Source organism: Mixophyes fleayi, chromosome 9, assembly GCF_038048845.1.
Source record: "Mixophyes fleayi isolate aMixFle1 chromosome 9, aMixFle1.hap1, whole genome shotgun sequence".
Classification (NCBI taxonomy): domain Eukaryota; kingdom Metazoa; phylum Chordata; class Amphibia; order Anura; family Limnodynastidae; genus Mixophyes; species Mixophyes fleayi.
The window spans coordinates 65,376,993-65,393,595 of record NC_134410.1 but is presented as its reverse complement, the minus strand read 5'-3'; the positions used below and the strand labels follow the sequence as shown (position 1 = coordinate 65,393,595).

The following is a 16,603-nucleotide window of genomic DNA, read 5'->3' as shown; positions in this document are numbered from 1 at the left end:
AAGAGACACTGTAACCACAGAAGGATGCGATTATCATGTGACCACACTAAAAAAAATACTCAAAAGCATAAAAAGTGATCCATTCTTCAAACTAAACCAACTAGACATGTTACCTCACTGTGTGTGGCCAGGCTACTACTCTAAATTTTAGCTTAACACAGTACACTCAAAACTATAGGGGGCTTCCATGCCTTGGAAATTAGGTCCTGGATTTGATTTCCAAATAAATTAAAAAATAAATTCCTGTATTATGGAGCATTATTAGGTCACGGCCCCTTTCTCCCAGCACATGCCTCTCCCTCACCCTTCCCATCCCCAGCTCCTCCTCTCCCAGCATACGCCTCCCTCTCATCCTCACCAGCCCCCTCTCACAGGACACGCCTCTCCCACACCCTTCCCGTCCCACGCCTCCCCAGCCCCTCCTCTCCCAGCACACACCTCCCTCTCGTCCTTACCAGCCCCCTTTCCCAGGACACGTCTCCTCTAGTCCCCTACAGGACCCTCTCCCAGCACACGCCTCATCTAGTCCCCTACAGGACCCTCTCCCAGTACACGTCTCCTCTAGTCCCCTACAGGACCCTCTCCCAGTACACGCCTCTTCTTATTCTTATTGACTTCTCTCCAAGAACATGCCTCCACTTATTCTTATTGGCTCCTCTCCAAGAACATGCCTCCGCTCATCCTTATTGACCCCTCTCCCAGCACACGCCTCCTCTCATCCTTATTGGTCCCTCTCCCAGCTCACACCTCCTCTCATCCTTATTGGTCCCTCTCCCAGCACATGCCTCCTCTCATCCTTATTGGCTCCTCTGCCAGCACACGCCTCCTCTCATCCTTACTGGCTCCTCTGCCAGCACACGCCTCCTCTCATCCTTACTGGTTCCTCTCCCAGCACACGCCTCATCTAGTCCCTTATCAGCACCTCTCCCAGCACACGCCTCCTCTAGTCCCCTACAGGACCCTCTCCCAGTACACGTCTCCTCTAGTCCCCTACAGGACCCTCTCCCAGTACACGCCTCCTCTCATCCTTATTGGTCCCTCTCCCAGCACACACCTTCTCTCATCCTTATTGGTCCCTCTCCCAGCACACGCCTCCTCTTATTCTTATTGACCTCTCTCCCAGCACACGCCTCCTCTCATCCTTATTGGTCCCTCTCCCAGCACACGCCTCCTCTCATCCTTATTGACTCCTCTGCCAGCACACGCCTCCTCTCATCCTTATTGGCTGCTCTCCCAGCACATGCCTCCTCTCATCCTTATTGGCTCCTCTCCCAGCACATGCCTTCTCTCATCCTTATTGGTCCCTCTGCCAGCACATGCCTCCTCTCATCCTTATTGGCTCCTCTCCCAGCACATGCCTCCTCTCATCCTTATTGGCTCCTCTGCCAGCACACGCCTCCTCTCATCCTTATTGGTCCCTCTCCCAGCACATGCCTCCTCTCATCCTTATTGGCTCCTCTCCCAGCACATGCCTCCTCTCATCCTTATTGGTCCTTCTCCCAGCACATGCCTCCTCTCATCCTTATTGGCTCCTCTGCCAGCACACGCCTCCTCTCATCCTTATTGGTCCCTCTGCCAGCACATGCCTCCTCTCATCCTTATTGGCTCCTCTCCCAGCACATGCCTCCTCTCATCCTTATTGGCTCCTCTCCCAGCACATGCCTCCTCTCGTCCTTATTGGTCCCTCTCCCAGCACATGCCTCCTCTCATCCTTATTGGCTCCTCTCCCAGCACACGCCTCCTCTCATCCTTATTGGCTCCTCTGCCAGCACACGCCTTCTCTCATCCTTATTGGTCCCTCTGCCAGCACATGCCTCCTCTCATCCTTACTGGCTCCTCTCCCAGCACATGCCTCCTCTCATCCTTATTGGCTCCTCTCCCAGCACATGCCTCCTCTCATCCTTATTGGCTCCTCTCCCAGCACATGCCTCCTCTCATCCTTATTGGTCCCTCTCCCAGCACATGCCTCCTCTCATCCTTATTGGCTCCTCTCCCAGCACATGCCTCCTCTCATCCTTATTGGTCCCTCTCCCAGCACATGCCTCCTCTCATCCTTATTGGTCCCTCTCCCAGCACATGCCTCCTCTCATCCTTATTGGCTCCTCTCCCAGCACACGCCTTCTCTCATCCTTATTGGTCCCTATGCCAGCACATGCCTCCTCTCATCCTTATTGGTCCCTCTCCCAGCACATGCCTCCTCTCATCCTTATTGGTCCCTATGCCAGCACATGCCTCCTCTCATCCTTATTGGTCCCTCTCCCAACACATGCCTCCTCTCATCCTTATTGGTCCCTATGCCAGCACATGCCTCCTCTCATCCTTATTGGTCCCTATGCCAGCACATGCCTCCTCTCATCCTTATTGGTCCCTCTCCCAGCACACGCCTCCTCTCATCCTTATTGGTCCCTCTCCCAGCACACGCCTCCTCTCATCCTTATTGGTCCCTCTCCCAGCACATGCCTCCTCTCATCCTTATTGGTCCCTCTCCCAGCACATGCCTCCTCTCATCCTTATTGGCTCCTCTCCCAGCACACGCCTTCTCTCATCCTTATTGGTCCCTATGCCAGCACATGCCTCCTCTCATCCTTATTGGTCCCTCTCCCAGCACACGCCTCCTCTCATCCTTATTGGTCCCTCTCCCAGCACATGCCTCCTCTCATCCTTATTGGTCCCTCTCCCAGCACATGCCTCCTCTCATCCTTATTGGCTCCTCTCCCAGCACACGCCTTCTCTCATCCTTATTGGTCCCTATGCCAGCACATGCCTCCTCTCATCCTTATTGGTCCCTCTCCCAACACACACCTTCTCTCATCCTTATTGGTCCCTATGCCAGCACATGCCTCCTCTCATCCTTATTGGTCCCTATGCCAGCACATGCCTCCTCTCATCCTTATTGGTCCCTATGCCAGCACATGCCTCCTCTCATCCTTATTGGTCCCTCTCCCAGCACTAGCCTCCTCTAGCCCCTCTCCAAGTACACACCTCCTCTTGTCCTTAATGGCCTCTCTCCCAGCACACTCCTCCTCAAAACACCTCCTCTTCTACCTGTCATTCAGCTGCACACATACAGTCCTTCTACTTGCAGCTAACTAGCTTCATACCAAACACTTGGAAATTAAAAATCGGAACACAAGCTACATCAGTGACCTAGCTCTGCTCCCAGTAACCACGCCCCATCTTAATAGACCAGGCTCTTTAGGGGACTATCGAGAAGTATACATTCTCCTATTTCCACTGCCCTTCTTTGGCTAATAATCTTCCTTTCAATTTAGTCTCCTACTCGAATTCTTATTTTTCTCCCCAGAAACCATCAATAATTCTTTCCCCTGCATTCCATTATCTCAAAGTCAACTCCACTGTTATTCGCATTATATCCTTATCTCACAGCCCTCTCTCTATATAAATGTAGACAACACTGTCCTCCCACTAGTAGCAATCCTCCCTCCACTGCTCCACTGGCTGCTCGCCACCCTGTACTTGCCTCCTTCTGCTTGGCGTCCTGCGGGTACACGTCTGGTGGACCGAGTCGAGGTCTTTTTAGCGGCCGGTGTTCGTAGCTTAGTATACCGAAGGCCGCCATCTTCCTTCCCTTACAGGGGCCGCGCATGAGATGACGTATAAAGGAAACAACTGGTCATGACCGAACCCCTTCTCCCTGCAGGGAGCGCGCTGCTTACATCACTGTCTGTAAGGGCAGCGACTCTGTAGCCGCCATGTTTACACTTGGCAACTGGATCTCGCCTATAAGAATAGGAGCTAATAGCTTTCTGAAGCAGTGGTACCCCAGTATTACAACGGCTCTTAACTAACCCACGAATACAGTGTTCTGTAATGTGCGCTACATATCACCTATGGTTACATTTACCTTATCGTCAGCTATTTGGGATGTGTTGAAGTAAAAAAAACTGTATGTGTTTGTATAACCGCAAAAAACTTTTGTGTTGGATATTGGAAGTTAGCACAGAATGAACTCAAAACTATTATAAAAATAAAATAAAAATGATAGAACCTATACAGTATTGTATCACAGTGCAAGCTTAGTACAAGTGTTATTACACAAAAGTTGTCTACATGCGAATATCTGAAAATATGAAGTACACAGCAATTTGCAATTTTCAAAATTAAAAAAAATGGGCCCTCAGTTGGGAAAATACCTGAAAATCATGTATTTGCTGTTGACTATGATAGTTGACCATCAAGTTTAACCTTTGGTGAAAAATGCTAAATTTAACAATTTTCTTTAAGTATTCATTACAATGTTTCTTTATCTCCAGAATGTTTTAATAATTTTACTCCATTATTCGCATGTGTTTATTTTTAAGTAAGCCTCTCAGGGATGTTAGCTATTGTGGAATTAAATACCCAGCGTTAGCAATTTGGCTATTGTGGAGATAAAACAAAATACTAGTTAGTCTTAGTGAATGTGTAATACCCATTTGATTACATTTGTATTAAAGTTTTTTCAGATATATCAGTCATTATGTAGCAGAAAGGACTGTGGGGGAAAAAAAGTATGCAAACACAATCACTTTCTCATTCTCTCCTGTGAGCTTAATAAAATGTCGGTGTGGCTATAAAATAAACTTTAGTGTCACTAATTAGGGTACCATGGATTTAAGTACTTTTTTTGCAGTATTTAGTCATTGGGCTATCATGGAGTGAAATAGGAGCTGAGCAGCACCTGCTGTCGTTAAGCTATATAAATCTTCCCACACCAGGTTTCCATGCTGTGTTAGGGTATGGCATCACTTAGGCTTCCACGGTTGTGCTGCTCTGATAGGGATGCTGGTACTGAACTTGTGCTGAGCTCTGAGCTCTATCATGTGTTGTGTGGGTGCAGTGCTCTCCTGGGACTCTTAGGCCTAGCCATCTGCTGCCACTGCAGGAGTAATAGAGAGAGCCGGGCAGTGAAGATGGGCAGGACCGTTCTTTTGGCCAGTGCCTTGGTCACTGCAGGTGTGCCCAGGGATGTACCTATAATGAGACAAATTCTTACAACAGTCTTAGGCCACAGGTTTAGTGGGGCTTCAGAATGTAAATAATTAACTTTGAAAATGCACAATTTATGTTGCAACATTTTAAATTAATGGTTTGAGCCTTGCTCTTAGTTCTAAAAGGGGTTAAAGTGGCAAGTTTTGTCTTTGATCGCATACACTATACATGAAAATGTTTATATAATTTTACAAGGGATGAGAACAGCACCATTTAAGTTTACACCTCAGTCAGCCGAATTACTAATGTGTCCTCTGAAAGTGACACCTCTAGCTGCTGATACCTAATGTTCCTGGTTTTAGGTACTCCAGTTTTTGGACTAGCTTACATATGCATGTTTTTACATTCACCTATGTTGCATACTGATTTGAATCTGTTACTAAATAGAAGATGCCAGTCTCCATACTAATTTCTAGGCTCGTTACTGTGATTTCCCTTTGTGGATGCAACTGAGGGAAATGTAAAAAACGTGATTATATAAATCAGTTGTTAAATATTTGTGCCTAATTGTTCTTTTTCTTTTTCCATATTGGTCAAGTGGACCTCTTGTTCTGGATGTAGCTTTAACTAGTTGTTCTACGTACTGTCTATTTAGAGAATAGCTGTGTTCTGAAAATGTAGTGTCTTCTTTTTAGGGGTGTAGCTCACTATTTTATTTTATGGTGCCACATGTTCCATAGGTTCACATCCATCAGCATGATGCTCCTTGAAATGTTATTTATTGTCCATCAAACAGAGTAGTGGAATATTCTCCCCCAAAAATGTTTCTATCGGATTTTTTTATTAAGACCTGTGTGGAAATGTAGCATCCTGTGGTGTAATCTTGCAGATTTTTGTTGTTTTTTCTGGTGGGACTTAAAAATTCAATTTATTTAAAAGATAGATATATATATATATATATATATATATATATATATATATATATATATATATATATATATATATTATAATAGAGATTTTTTTTTTACCAACCCCACACGCCGAGTTTTGCCTTTAATTACACTTCCTTTTTAAATCCTGACTGCAAAATCAATGAAAATCGGTAATATTACAACACTGTAGGTTGATGCATTTGGGGGGGGGAATTCAATGTTATAGTGGTAATATCCTTGCTTTTGTTTCCACTTGTTTGTCATACAATCAGTACTTCTCGGTGGACTATTAATTCACAGGATCAATGTAATGGATATTTAAATTTTTGTCACTGTATCTTAACTATGCGGGCGCATAGTGGGTTAAATTTGCAGCTCTCAAGTATGTTTTTAAACTGTTTGTATGATCAGCCATATCAAATTGTGTATACTTTCACAGGGACAACCGTAGACCTGTAGCATGCAATTGAATTATGTGGCAAACATGCATCATGTGTATTCTTTTCAGATTTAACTAGCTGAACTGACCATGTGAAAGCTGGTCGTGGCCATTTTAAACCAAACTAGCCCAAATCACTGCTTGAGTTAAAAACTATTATCTAGCCCAATCACATATAGATTGTGATATTGATTATATGGGGCAGTAAATCCTGTCGCCCAAGTGCCACATGAACCTGTGTGTGTGCCAGTTAGGCAATAGAAAAGAGAAAAGTTTGTGTGTTCACCAAACTGCTTGTAATTTATAAAAAAAAAATTCTTCGAATTTTTCACTGTTACTGTTTGTGTTGCACTGCAAAAAACTCATGCGAAGATGATAAAGGCATTGGTGATGGGAACCTAGAATATACAGAGAGAAATGCTGAGATTGAAACATTCATTTATGGGTTACTAAACACTGGAAATTTTTTCAGAGCTACAGCAATGGAGCATTTCTCTCAACTACAATGTAAAGTATATTGTTTCTAGGTTTACAATTGCATGAGAGGTTGCAGCTTTATAGCCAAGCCATTCCACTCATGAGGTGAGCTGAGAAACTCGTTTTGGGCAGTACCATCTTAGGATAGCTGAGACAGGATTTCCATCTTGGCCTCAACTTACCTTCTCCTGCCCCTCTTAGAGCACTGATCACTCTAAAATAATTGCAGAAGTTGGTCAGGGTGGCACAAGTACCCTTGATCCTTTCTGGCAGTCCCACTCCATAGTGATTGCAGGGTGAAAGAAGTAGGGACAGTAGCTGAGAATCCTTCCCCTACTCCTCTCCCTGTGTCAGTCACTGCACTTGATCCTGCAGTGAGCAGCTGGTGAAGACAGAGATTATAGGTAATGTTGCACAAACAAATAAAACGCCGGCTTATAATGGGGTGTTTAACTGGTTGTGTACTGACACTGAATTTGTGTTTATGCAAAGGCCCAATTTATTTCTATGTTTTAATGATTAAATTGTGTTCTAATGTCTTGTATGACATTACATGCTGGTGACCTACAAATGCTAGTGTTTAGAAGCCCTGTCTGACATTACACTAACAGACCCTGCATTCTCTGTGTCGTGAAGCAGTATACTGATTTTTGCCCGTATCCAAAAGACAATAATCATCATCATCGGCTATTTATATAGCGCCACTAATGTGTTAGGAGGGCTGTGCAAGATTGATTTGTTACAGTACATGAAGGTTTATATAGTTTAATATTGTTTTGGTTGAAATGTGAACAACCTCCTAAGTTAACAAATGTGCAGAGGCATGACTTGTTTCAATATGTATGTATTTATTTATGTTTCCCTTAAGGTATACTATTACATTCAATCCTGTCGCTCAGCGTTCCTGATTTCTTGTCCAGTCAGACATATGGGCAGTCTCGCATCCTCTGTATTATCATATCAGTGAGTTGTTTTCAGTCGTGCTTTCATGTACTGCTCCCATAGCTCTTTCTTACCCAATCTAGTTTACTTATGTTTTTGTTCTCTCTTTTTTTCCTGTAGACATGGATTCATTATTTTTGTTCTGTGCTATTTTGGGCATTTTTCTGTTACTCTCTGGAGATTGATCAGCTGCTCAGACCAAACCCCTCAGAGAGGTAATCACAATGGGGTTGGGGAGGGGGGATCCTGGCATTGTACATAAGACTTTATGTCCCCTCAGCCCTTGTATTTAAGACACCCTAAAGGACTACATACTCTTTTGCAAAGTATTGTTGGTTGATCAGCAGTTCCCCTCTCTGATATGGCAACAGCCTTGTTTCATTCCATAAGAGCCTCAAGTGTGAATTTTAGAAATAATATTCCAATATTTAAATTCAGCCATAGACACTTTGTCACACATGTAAGTAGTCCTATGAGACAAGGTAAGGCCAAGTAGTCAGATCTCTTCCAATGTTGCAGCTGTGTGGGGTCATCTTCCAGCTGCACGACTCACGTTTACCAACATGTCTGATGATGAACCAGTTATTTTCAATCAGATTATAAGAGGTAGTTTTGGGAACACACAATGCAATATCCGACCAATTGCCTGATATTGCGGTGGGTATCGCAGCATATGTGGCCAGCATAACTCAAAAGTATACTTTGGTATATCCTGGAGAGGCTACTTCTAGTATTCTCAAATGTATGTACACATTTTGTTATAGTATGACAGAATGTAAAATATTTGACATGAAATGCACTCATGTTGACCAAGAGTGCAAGCAATTGGCTGTGGACTTCAGCATCTTTATGATGTAATTCTAATCTTCCATCTCTGGTTTATCTATAATGGCTCCGGCTATAGCAAATTGCTAAAATATTTTTGAATGCTTTTATTCATTGGTTTTTCACAGAAAGCAACTTTTATGTTATGCCGACCACATACATTTCAATCAGACCATTTGGTCCAATTGACAGGCGGTGATGAGCAGAATGACTACATTATTATTATTGTTTATATAGTGTCAATTATATTACACAATTTTGTACAGAGAATATATAATTCACATCATTCCTGCCCCACTGGAGCTTACATTCTAATAAAAGCTTGTAGTGCTCACTCCACTATGACCCGTGCCAAATGTGTTCATCAGCCACCCTGGTTATCTGACAGTCCAAACTAAATCTGATCTGATGCAGCTAAACTCTGTGCAACTGATAGTGTCCAATAACTATATCTGTACATTTTCATCAATCTTACAATTGGTTTTTTGTTATTTTAGAAAACAAAATAGTTTGAAGGTAAAAATAAATTCTTGTTGTTTATATCCCCTGTTGAATAATGAGATATGCAAAGCTCTAATGCCTTATTAATGAAACTCATAATGTTTTTACACATCTGCTTATTCTCAAAAGCAATTGATAAAGGTTGGCTGGATTTTTATGCTAGACATTCATCATACTTTCATTGTCCTTTAATGTATGGTCAGTATGTTTCCACAGTGAACAAAATATCTGTCAATGTTCCAATTGCAATAATTTGGCTAGTTATTGTTCACGCACATAAATCCACTCTGAAATGACCACTATTGGCCAGTGTGAAATCACTAGCCGGTATCTCTGTGTACAGAAGTGATCTGGCCATCGGCACAAGTGTCACTCAATCCGATATTGTCCAGTTTGGCCATTCACATGTCTGATACATGGCAAATTGGACAGTGATCCTGTCACTTTGCACTGTTTTTAACTGTTGTGAGCTAATAGGAAATCTCACCAATGCATACATTATATTGACCAGGGCCGTAACTAGGGCTGTGCGATAGGGGTGACCGCCCAGGGCGCAACGCTGAAGGGGGGCGCAATTTAGGAATATTTTAGGTTCACTTGATTAAAATTGAGGGCTAGGGGGGCGGCATTTATCTTTCTCGCCCCAGGCGCTAGAATTCTAAGTTACGGCTCTGATATTGACTGCCATTGCATTGTTTCTGTTTAATTTTTTGCTGATGAAATTGCGTAGGATAATAATTCCCGATGTGACTATCTGTTTGTTCCTCAGGTTAGGGAGCCTATGCACCTTCTTGTGTTATGGGGCTTCCAGCCTCTTGTGTCTCCATGGACTACTTATGCTGGCGATTCCTTCTGCCTCTCAAAACAGGTACTAGGAAATTATGCCCCCTATTCTCTTATTACCTCTACTCTTCAATGAGTAGATAAAGGTAACACTAAATATTTTATTATGTACAAATTTTTCTTTTACTGCTGTATTAATGCTCTGAATTGTTTTTGAGTTTTTTTAAGGATTTTAGACTTTAGGGGAAAATTCAGCTAGCCGCAGCATGTCTCCGGAATGGTCATGAAGGCACTCCGTGGTGATGTAACATCACAATGTTGAGGTACCGTAGTACCTGAAAACGTGCGCAACTGCATTGTTTGGCGGAACATTGCGGCTGATTGAATTCCCCCTTGGGCCTAATATTGATTTATAAGTAAATCCAGGTTGCAGGTACAAAAACATGTTGCGTAGCAAGTGGTGGTGGGGATTTAAAATGTGTTAACAAATTTAGTGGTGGAGTGTGGCTAATCCTGGCTTCAGTCAAAATAAAGTATATTTATCCTACGTGCAAAAACTGGACGTATTAAACCCTGCAATCAAAAAAAAAAAAGGATTTGCATGTCAACATGGCTTGGTCATGTGTAAATCTGCACCCCTTATCTGGATTTGCTCCTAACTCTAAATAAGATGTGTTTAAAAAATGAATACGTTAAAAACAAATATACCGTTTCTGAAATAGGCTGTATTTTAGTGGCTATGTGCAATATGGTTTGGCTGTGTTAGGGTAATTTTACCTCTCCTTTATCAAGTCCCTTTAGATATCAGTGAGATAAGATGCTGGTTAACCAGGAGATCAATAATCAAGACACAGACATGCCAATGTCAAGATAGAACTGAGCTGTGCTCATTTATTAGTGGGCTACATTTATACATGAAAAAGCGTTTCATCTGGTTATAGGATAGAAACACATGATTGATATTTTCCTGAGTAAATATAAATCTTCTGACAAAACTAGTTCTCTTCATGTCACTTTTATGGCTTCTTCTTATCAACTTTCACTGGAGCCAGTACTCCCAATGTCATCATCCATTATCCTTTGTCCTAGTGGTCTTTGAGATAGTTCAAGGCTGGAGCTGGTGATTATGCTGATGTATTTTTAAGGCAATACCAACATTTTTAACTCCTTCACATATCATTATTAACATTAATGCTGAGGACCCTAGAGGTCCTTTCACATCTGTAAAGATCCTCTTCAATTGATTTAGAAGCTGAGTTGTTAAAGGGCAGAAAAATAGTGTTTTTGGCAATATGGCTTTCATTGTTTTGCTCAATGCAACAAAGGGTTACCTGCAGTGGTATGATTAGGCAGCTATCGCCTTTGCATGGGGTAGCCAGTTTAACAAATATAGCAGTGGTACTTGTACTAACGGAATACTTGTTCTGTTTTCACCATATAAACATTTTTGTTTTCAGTCTATTTGTTTATATATTATTATTTGTTTTACACTTGGTATTAAAACTGACTTATGCAAGAGCATATCTGCAGGGGCAGTAAGTCAACCCTTACCACTCTGGGCCATTATCACAGGGACAGCTGTAAGGGTTTAAAAAAAATAAATTAAAATCCATGCATATCGCTAGAAACTTGGTATGTGGCCTATACTGAATTGAGATTAGTGACGGGCTAATCATAGCTGCTTGATCTTTCTGGCCAGAGAAGTGGGATGTAAAAAATCAATGGAATTTAGTTCCATCCTGTGTATAGACTAAATTATTTTAAGAGCGATCATAGTTTTAATCCGCAATTGGTTTAGACTAAAGTGCTATTGCACTTAATGTCTCTGAAGGGGTTATTTTATTTTGTGCATGGTTAAGTCCTTTAGCACACTTAACACTACTTCTGTATTACTCTTCCAATGCTTACATGTGACAAGGATGTTTTGAGTTGGTAAGAAGAGGGGAAAGAAATTAACTTCTAGACAAAAGCAACTACAAAAACTCCAAGGCCTGTTTAACTCCTGACCTGTGTTTATGCGGCTATACTGAAACACTCCCTTGACTGTATGGTTTTCCAAGCTGCAGCTATGCAAAAGAGCTTGGGGTGTTGGGAGTAAACGAGTTTAAGATACAATGTACTACATACACCACATCTTATTTCATTTTCGAGTTATGCAAAAAGATGCTTAATCAATAGCAAATAAAAAGCTTCTGAATGATGGTGAGTATCTGTATATGCCTTTTTAAAATGTGTGATGGTAATTACTTTTAGGAAATTTGGGAACCTTACCTGGAAAAAAATGCCAAATTTAAAATGGCAGTAGAATAGGGCCAAAGGAACACTGCATCTAACACAAACACCAGCCATTCATCTTTGCGCTTATAGCAAGATTTACTTAGTGCCTACCTGCCAACTAAACGTCGCACCATGTGACACGTGGTTTGGGAACATAACATGGGAACCACAGTTCATAAAATTAGTTTCAGTCTCCGCAGGCATTTTTCCATATTTTCCCCTCCAACTGCTGAATAAAGGAGTAAAGAATGTCTGATTTCTGGAGGGCTTGAGGGGATGAGAGAGAGTTTTTACCCTACATCAACACTGACTAGTTAGAAGCTGGAGGCACAATCCTTGCTTTATTTCAAGTGGTGTGGGATACTTAGCCTTGCTATGGTACAGCTGCAACTACTTGCATGGGGAGGTAGTGGCAGGGCGAGTACTGTTGGCATACTAATCGCATCAGAGTTCTGGCCATTACTGCTACCATGAGCATATTACTCGGCACCACTTGTGGCATATTGCTTGCACTTGTGGCAAATGAGGCTACGTTTTGGTATTATGGGGCTATGTGGTTAGGCATATGGAAATATTGTGTGTACTGTACATTAAGCTACTTTTGATGGATAATCTTTGTCTGGTGGTCACAGTACTAATCCATGGCACATATAACTATTACAGAAAAAAAATGAATGTTCTATATCCTTTAACTCGGCGGTTCCCAAACTGTGCGCCGCGGCTCCCAGGGGTGCCGCGGCGCTGTCACTGGGGTGCCGCGAGCCAGACTTTAAAAAAAAACAAAGAACACATAAACTTACCAATCCGCCGGGCGCCGGGACCCAGCAACCTGCTCTCTCCCGCAGCTGTCATTGAATATCGACGTCAGTAACAAGCTGCTGCTAGAGAGAGGAGGCTGCTGGGTCCGGGCGCCCGCCGGATTGGTAAGTTTATGTGTTCTTTGTTTTTTTTTTTTATGTCTGGCGTGGGGCAGAGGAGTGAGAGGGAGAGTGACAGCGGGGCACAGGAGAGTGACAGCGGGGCACAGGAGAGTGACAGCGGGGCACAGGAGAGTGACAGCGGGGCACAGGAGAGTGACAGCGGGGCACAGGAGAGTGACAGCGGGGCAGACAGAGGGGCAGTGGAGGGGGACACAGCGTGAGGGGCAGTGGAGGGGGACACAGCGTGAGAGGGACAGAGGGCAGAGGGGGGGACAGCGTGACAGAGGGCAGAGGAGGGGGACAGCGTGACAGAGGGCAGAGGAGGGGGACAGCGTGACAGAGGGCAGAGGAGGGGGACACATTGTGAGAGAGGGCAGAGGAGGGGGACACATTGTGAGAGAGGGCAGAGGAGGGGGACACATTGTGAGAGAGGGCAGAGGAGGGGGACACATTGTGAGAGAGGGCAGAGGAGGGGGACACATTGTGAGAGAGGGCAGAGGAGGGGGACACATTGTGAGAGAGGGCAGAGGAGGGGGACACATTGTGAGAGAGGGCAGAGGAGGGGGGACAGGGTGTCGGGGCAGTGTGAGAGGGGGCAGAGTGTCTGGATGCAGAGGGGGCAAAGTGTCTGGATGCAGAGGGGGCAGTGTGTCTGGGTGCAGAGGGGGCATTTTTGCATACAACTAAATAAGTATTTCTGTCCTGACCTAAATACTTATTATAATTTTTTGACCCAACTACTTCTAAAACAGGACTGCTCAATAATTATTTTGGAGGGGTGCCTTGAAAAAATCTTTCTTTTTGGCTGCAACAATTTGTGTTAATTTAAATGTTCTGCACTTCCTTAACATATTGAATGGTAGTTTTGGGAATCACACTGTGGAGATGTAGATTTGGTTCTTCACAACCCTATTTGGTATTGAGAGATGTGACCAGTAGAGGACACTCTATGAATGGGCAGTGAGAAGAAAGTTACTTTGGTGAGAAGTGAGGAGCTGACATGGAGTGTTATATAATCTGCTTCTTATATTAATAATAATAATCTTTTCGGAGAAGGGACTAGAGACAAAAAGATTATGGCAGAAATATATAGGGGGAAATCATATGGAGAAAAAATGTGGATGCCCTGGGATGTGCCAGGATCATATGATCACAGGATCAGAAAGATGGTGGAAGTGATAGCTTGCAATAAAATATACAAAAATCTTTGCTTCAGCTGGTTTCTCCTTTTTGTAAATTACCAACCAACCTCTAGCATAATGTGCATGCAGTGAGCAATCACATCAGGGCCAGATAGGATTCCTTGCCTGCTAGGTAACCCATTATTAATTTTAGGCCCTGCCTTTTCAATTGTCATTGGCTCCTTCGGTCTTCACAAAAGTGATGGCATCCCTGGTGGAATTACTGAGCCTTTACTGAGTAATGATTAGTACTTACCTAGATGACTTTTTCTGTTTAAATGTGTGGCCAAATTGCAAGAAGCAAGCCTGTCACCTCCACCCCTTCATACGATACTTGTCTACTTTGAGCAACTTCTTTCCAGGAGAGGGGAGTGAGGGTGCGTGGCCAAATGCGCCATTTTGGCCTCGCAACGGAAATGCCGTTTTGTCGCGGCGCGGAGCCAAAATGACGTGATTCACCGCAAATCGTGTCCTTTTGAGACGGCGGTAGCGGGATGCGGGAGATTTACCTGCTCTCCCAGGAGTCCGTGAGGCTGACTCGAATTTCAGGAGTCTCCCGGACATTCCGGGAGAGTTGGCTAGTATGTTTCATACCCTGCCACTTGATGCCACTACTAGTAGTAGCATCAAATAGAGGAACAGGAGTACTTCTCTGCATAGGATAACAAGATGTTCCCTTCTTCTAGCCTATCGGTGACATGGGGATGCTTAAAACCAGCCAAGTCACATAGTAACTAAACAATTAAGATTTTGCAGAATTACTTTTATTTTTATTTTTTTCAGGAATCATGTCAGTTTGGCAACCCAGCATGTAATTACTGGATACTTTAATATAATCCCAGTTATTTTGAGGGATCATGTCTGCCTGTGTTTTGTTTATGTACACTTGTTGAAACATAAAGAACATGTGTTGCCTTAAACTGGGTGTATGCTCTATTTAAAGGAACATTACCATCAACAAATGCCATATAATGTGTAATTGGTTAACCTTTTGTTTTTTAAATGGAACTGTAATATTTGGGTTTATTGGTGGATAATCTAAGCAACCCAAAAAAAATGTTGCTGAGGGGGTAGGAACATGCCTGCCTACTCTCCTGTTATGTTCTGGAGGCGCACATATTTTGGGGAATCCTCCCAGACTCCTGGAAGAGCAGGCACCCCCCCCTGGGTCGCATCAGAGGCAGGGCTTAATGACGTGATTTGTGTCATCAGGGGCCCCCCGCTGTGCGATGCCATGAACCTCAGCATTACATAGCAAGGGATCTCGTCACCAGGACTTCTCCCACACTTCCCAAAAGTTTGCAAGTAGAAGGTTTGTAAGAAAAAAAATGAATGCTGCCACTGCAGACCAGACCCTCGTAGGCTTGACACTAACTATCCAGAAGTGTTTCACCAGATGACAAGCAGATGGGGAATACCCAAATTCCACAGTGTTTTTAAGCTGCACATTTGTGCTGATCATCAGTAGGACCAAGCTGCAATCAAAACACAATATTCTGGTCACTGAGGTAAAAGCATCTTTTGCCCCATGAAGGAATGTGTCACATTTTCTGGTACCCTATATTTAGAAGCACGTGATATAAACAAAACTTTAACATCCCTCTAAAACTAAATAGCCTAATAGTGTCGTAGACTGATGCTTTCTGTTCCCAACCTAGATCAAACACTGGAGCTCATCATTGTTTATTTGTAATGCACCACAAAACTCTACAACACCGGGCAGTCAATGACAAATACAAATTCCTAAATAAAAACAGAACAAGTAGATACACGGTTGAGAAAAGATGTGCAGGTATGTGAGAGAGGGTAGAGAAGGCATTGCTCATGAGACCTTATACTCTAGAGCAGGCCTGGCAAACATGTAGCTCTACAAGCCCCAGCATACCTTACCAGTAGATAGCCAGCCAAAAGCTAAAGTGCTTCAGGTTGGCCAGGCCTGCTCTAGAGATATTTATCCACTTCAATGCAACTGTGGATACACCATATGAAGGCAGCAGACGGTGTTCAAAGAGCTGGTGGTATTCTGACAGGAACCTGATGCTCACACTTCCTGAGGAACAGATAAATGCTGGTTCCTGTGTCTGATCTACCATCAACCTATCCTATCAGTCTAGTTTAAAACCGAACATGAAAAATGTTCTGCAACCAAAGTTATAATTTTATTTTTATTCCCATTTCTAACCAAATGCTCTTTTCTGTAAGGCTTGGGTACACACTACAGTATTTTCACCCGATTATCAGGCCAATGAGACGCTAACCGACCGTTTGGCCCGATATCGCATTAGTGTGTACGCCCCAACGATGAACGATTATCATTCCACAGCACACTGAATTATTTGATTTTATAAACGGACGAAAAATCTAGCTCAACGATGGAACGTTGTCTTTCCTATT

General features: G+C 43.2%; 2 protein-coding genes across 5 annotated transcripts in view; one reads left to right on the top strand and one right to left on the bottom strand.

The window, feature by feature from the left end:
- MED12 (mediator complex subunit 12) overlaps nucleotides 1–3,604 on the bottom strand; it is a 63,175-nt gene extending 59,571 nt beyond the window's left edge. For all 4 annotated transcript variants that reach the window (XM_075184472.1, XM_075184473.1, XM_075184474.1 and 1 more), the window contains exon 1: nucleotides 3,482–3,604. In XM_075184472.1, coding sequence (XP_075040573.1) covers nucleotides 3,482–3,580 — 99 coding nt within the window. In that variant the 5' untranslated portion in view covers nucleotides 3,581–3,604. The remainder of the gene's footprint in view (nucleotides 1–3,481) is intronic.
- Nucleotides 3,605–4,856: 1,252 nt separating this feature from the next.
- The window catches only part of LOC142100722 (G-protein coupled receptor 143-like), a 33,187-nt gene continuing 21,440 nt past the window's right edge, over nucleotides 4,857–16,603 (top strand). The window contains exons 1-4 of the mRNA XM_075184476.1: nucleotides 4,857–4,956; nucleotides 7,649–7,743; nucleotides 7,843–7,937; nucleotides 9,818–9,916. Of these exons, the coding sequence (XP_075040577.1) occupies nucleotides 4,914–4,956; nucleotides 7,649–7,743; nucleotides 7,843–7,937; nucleotides 9,818–9,916 (332 nt within the window). The 5' untranslated portion in view covers nucleotides 4,857–4,913. The remainder of the gene's footprint in view (nucleotides 4,957–7,648; nucleotides 7,744–7,842; nucleotides 7,938–9,817; nucleotides 9,917–16,603) is intronic.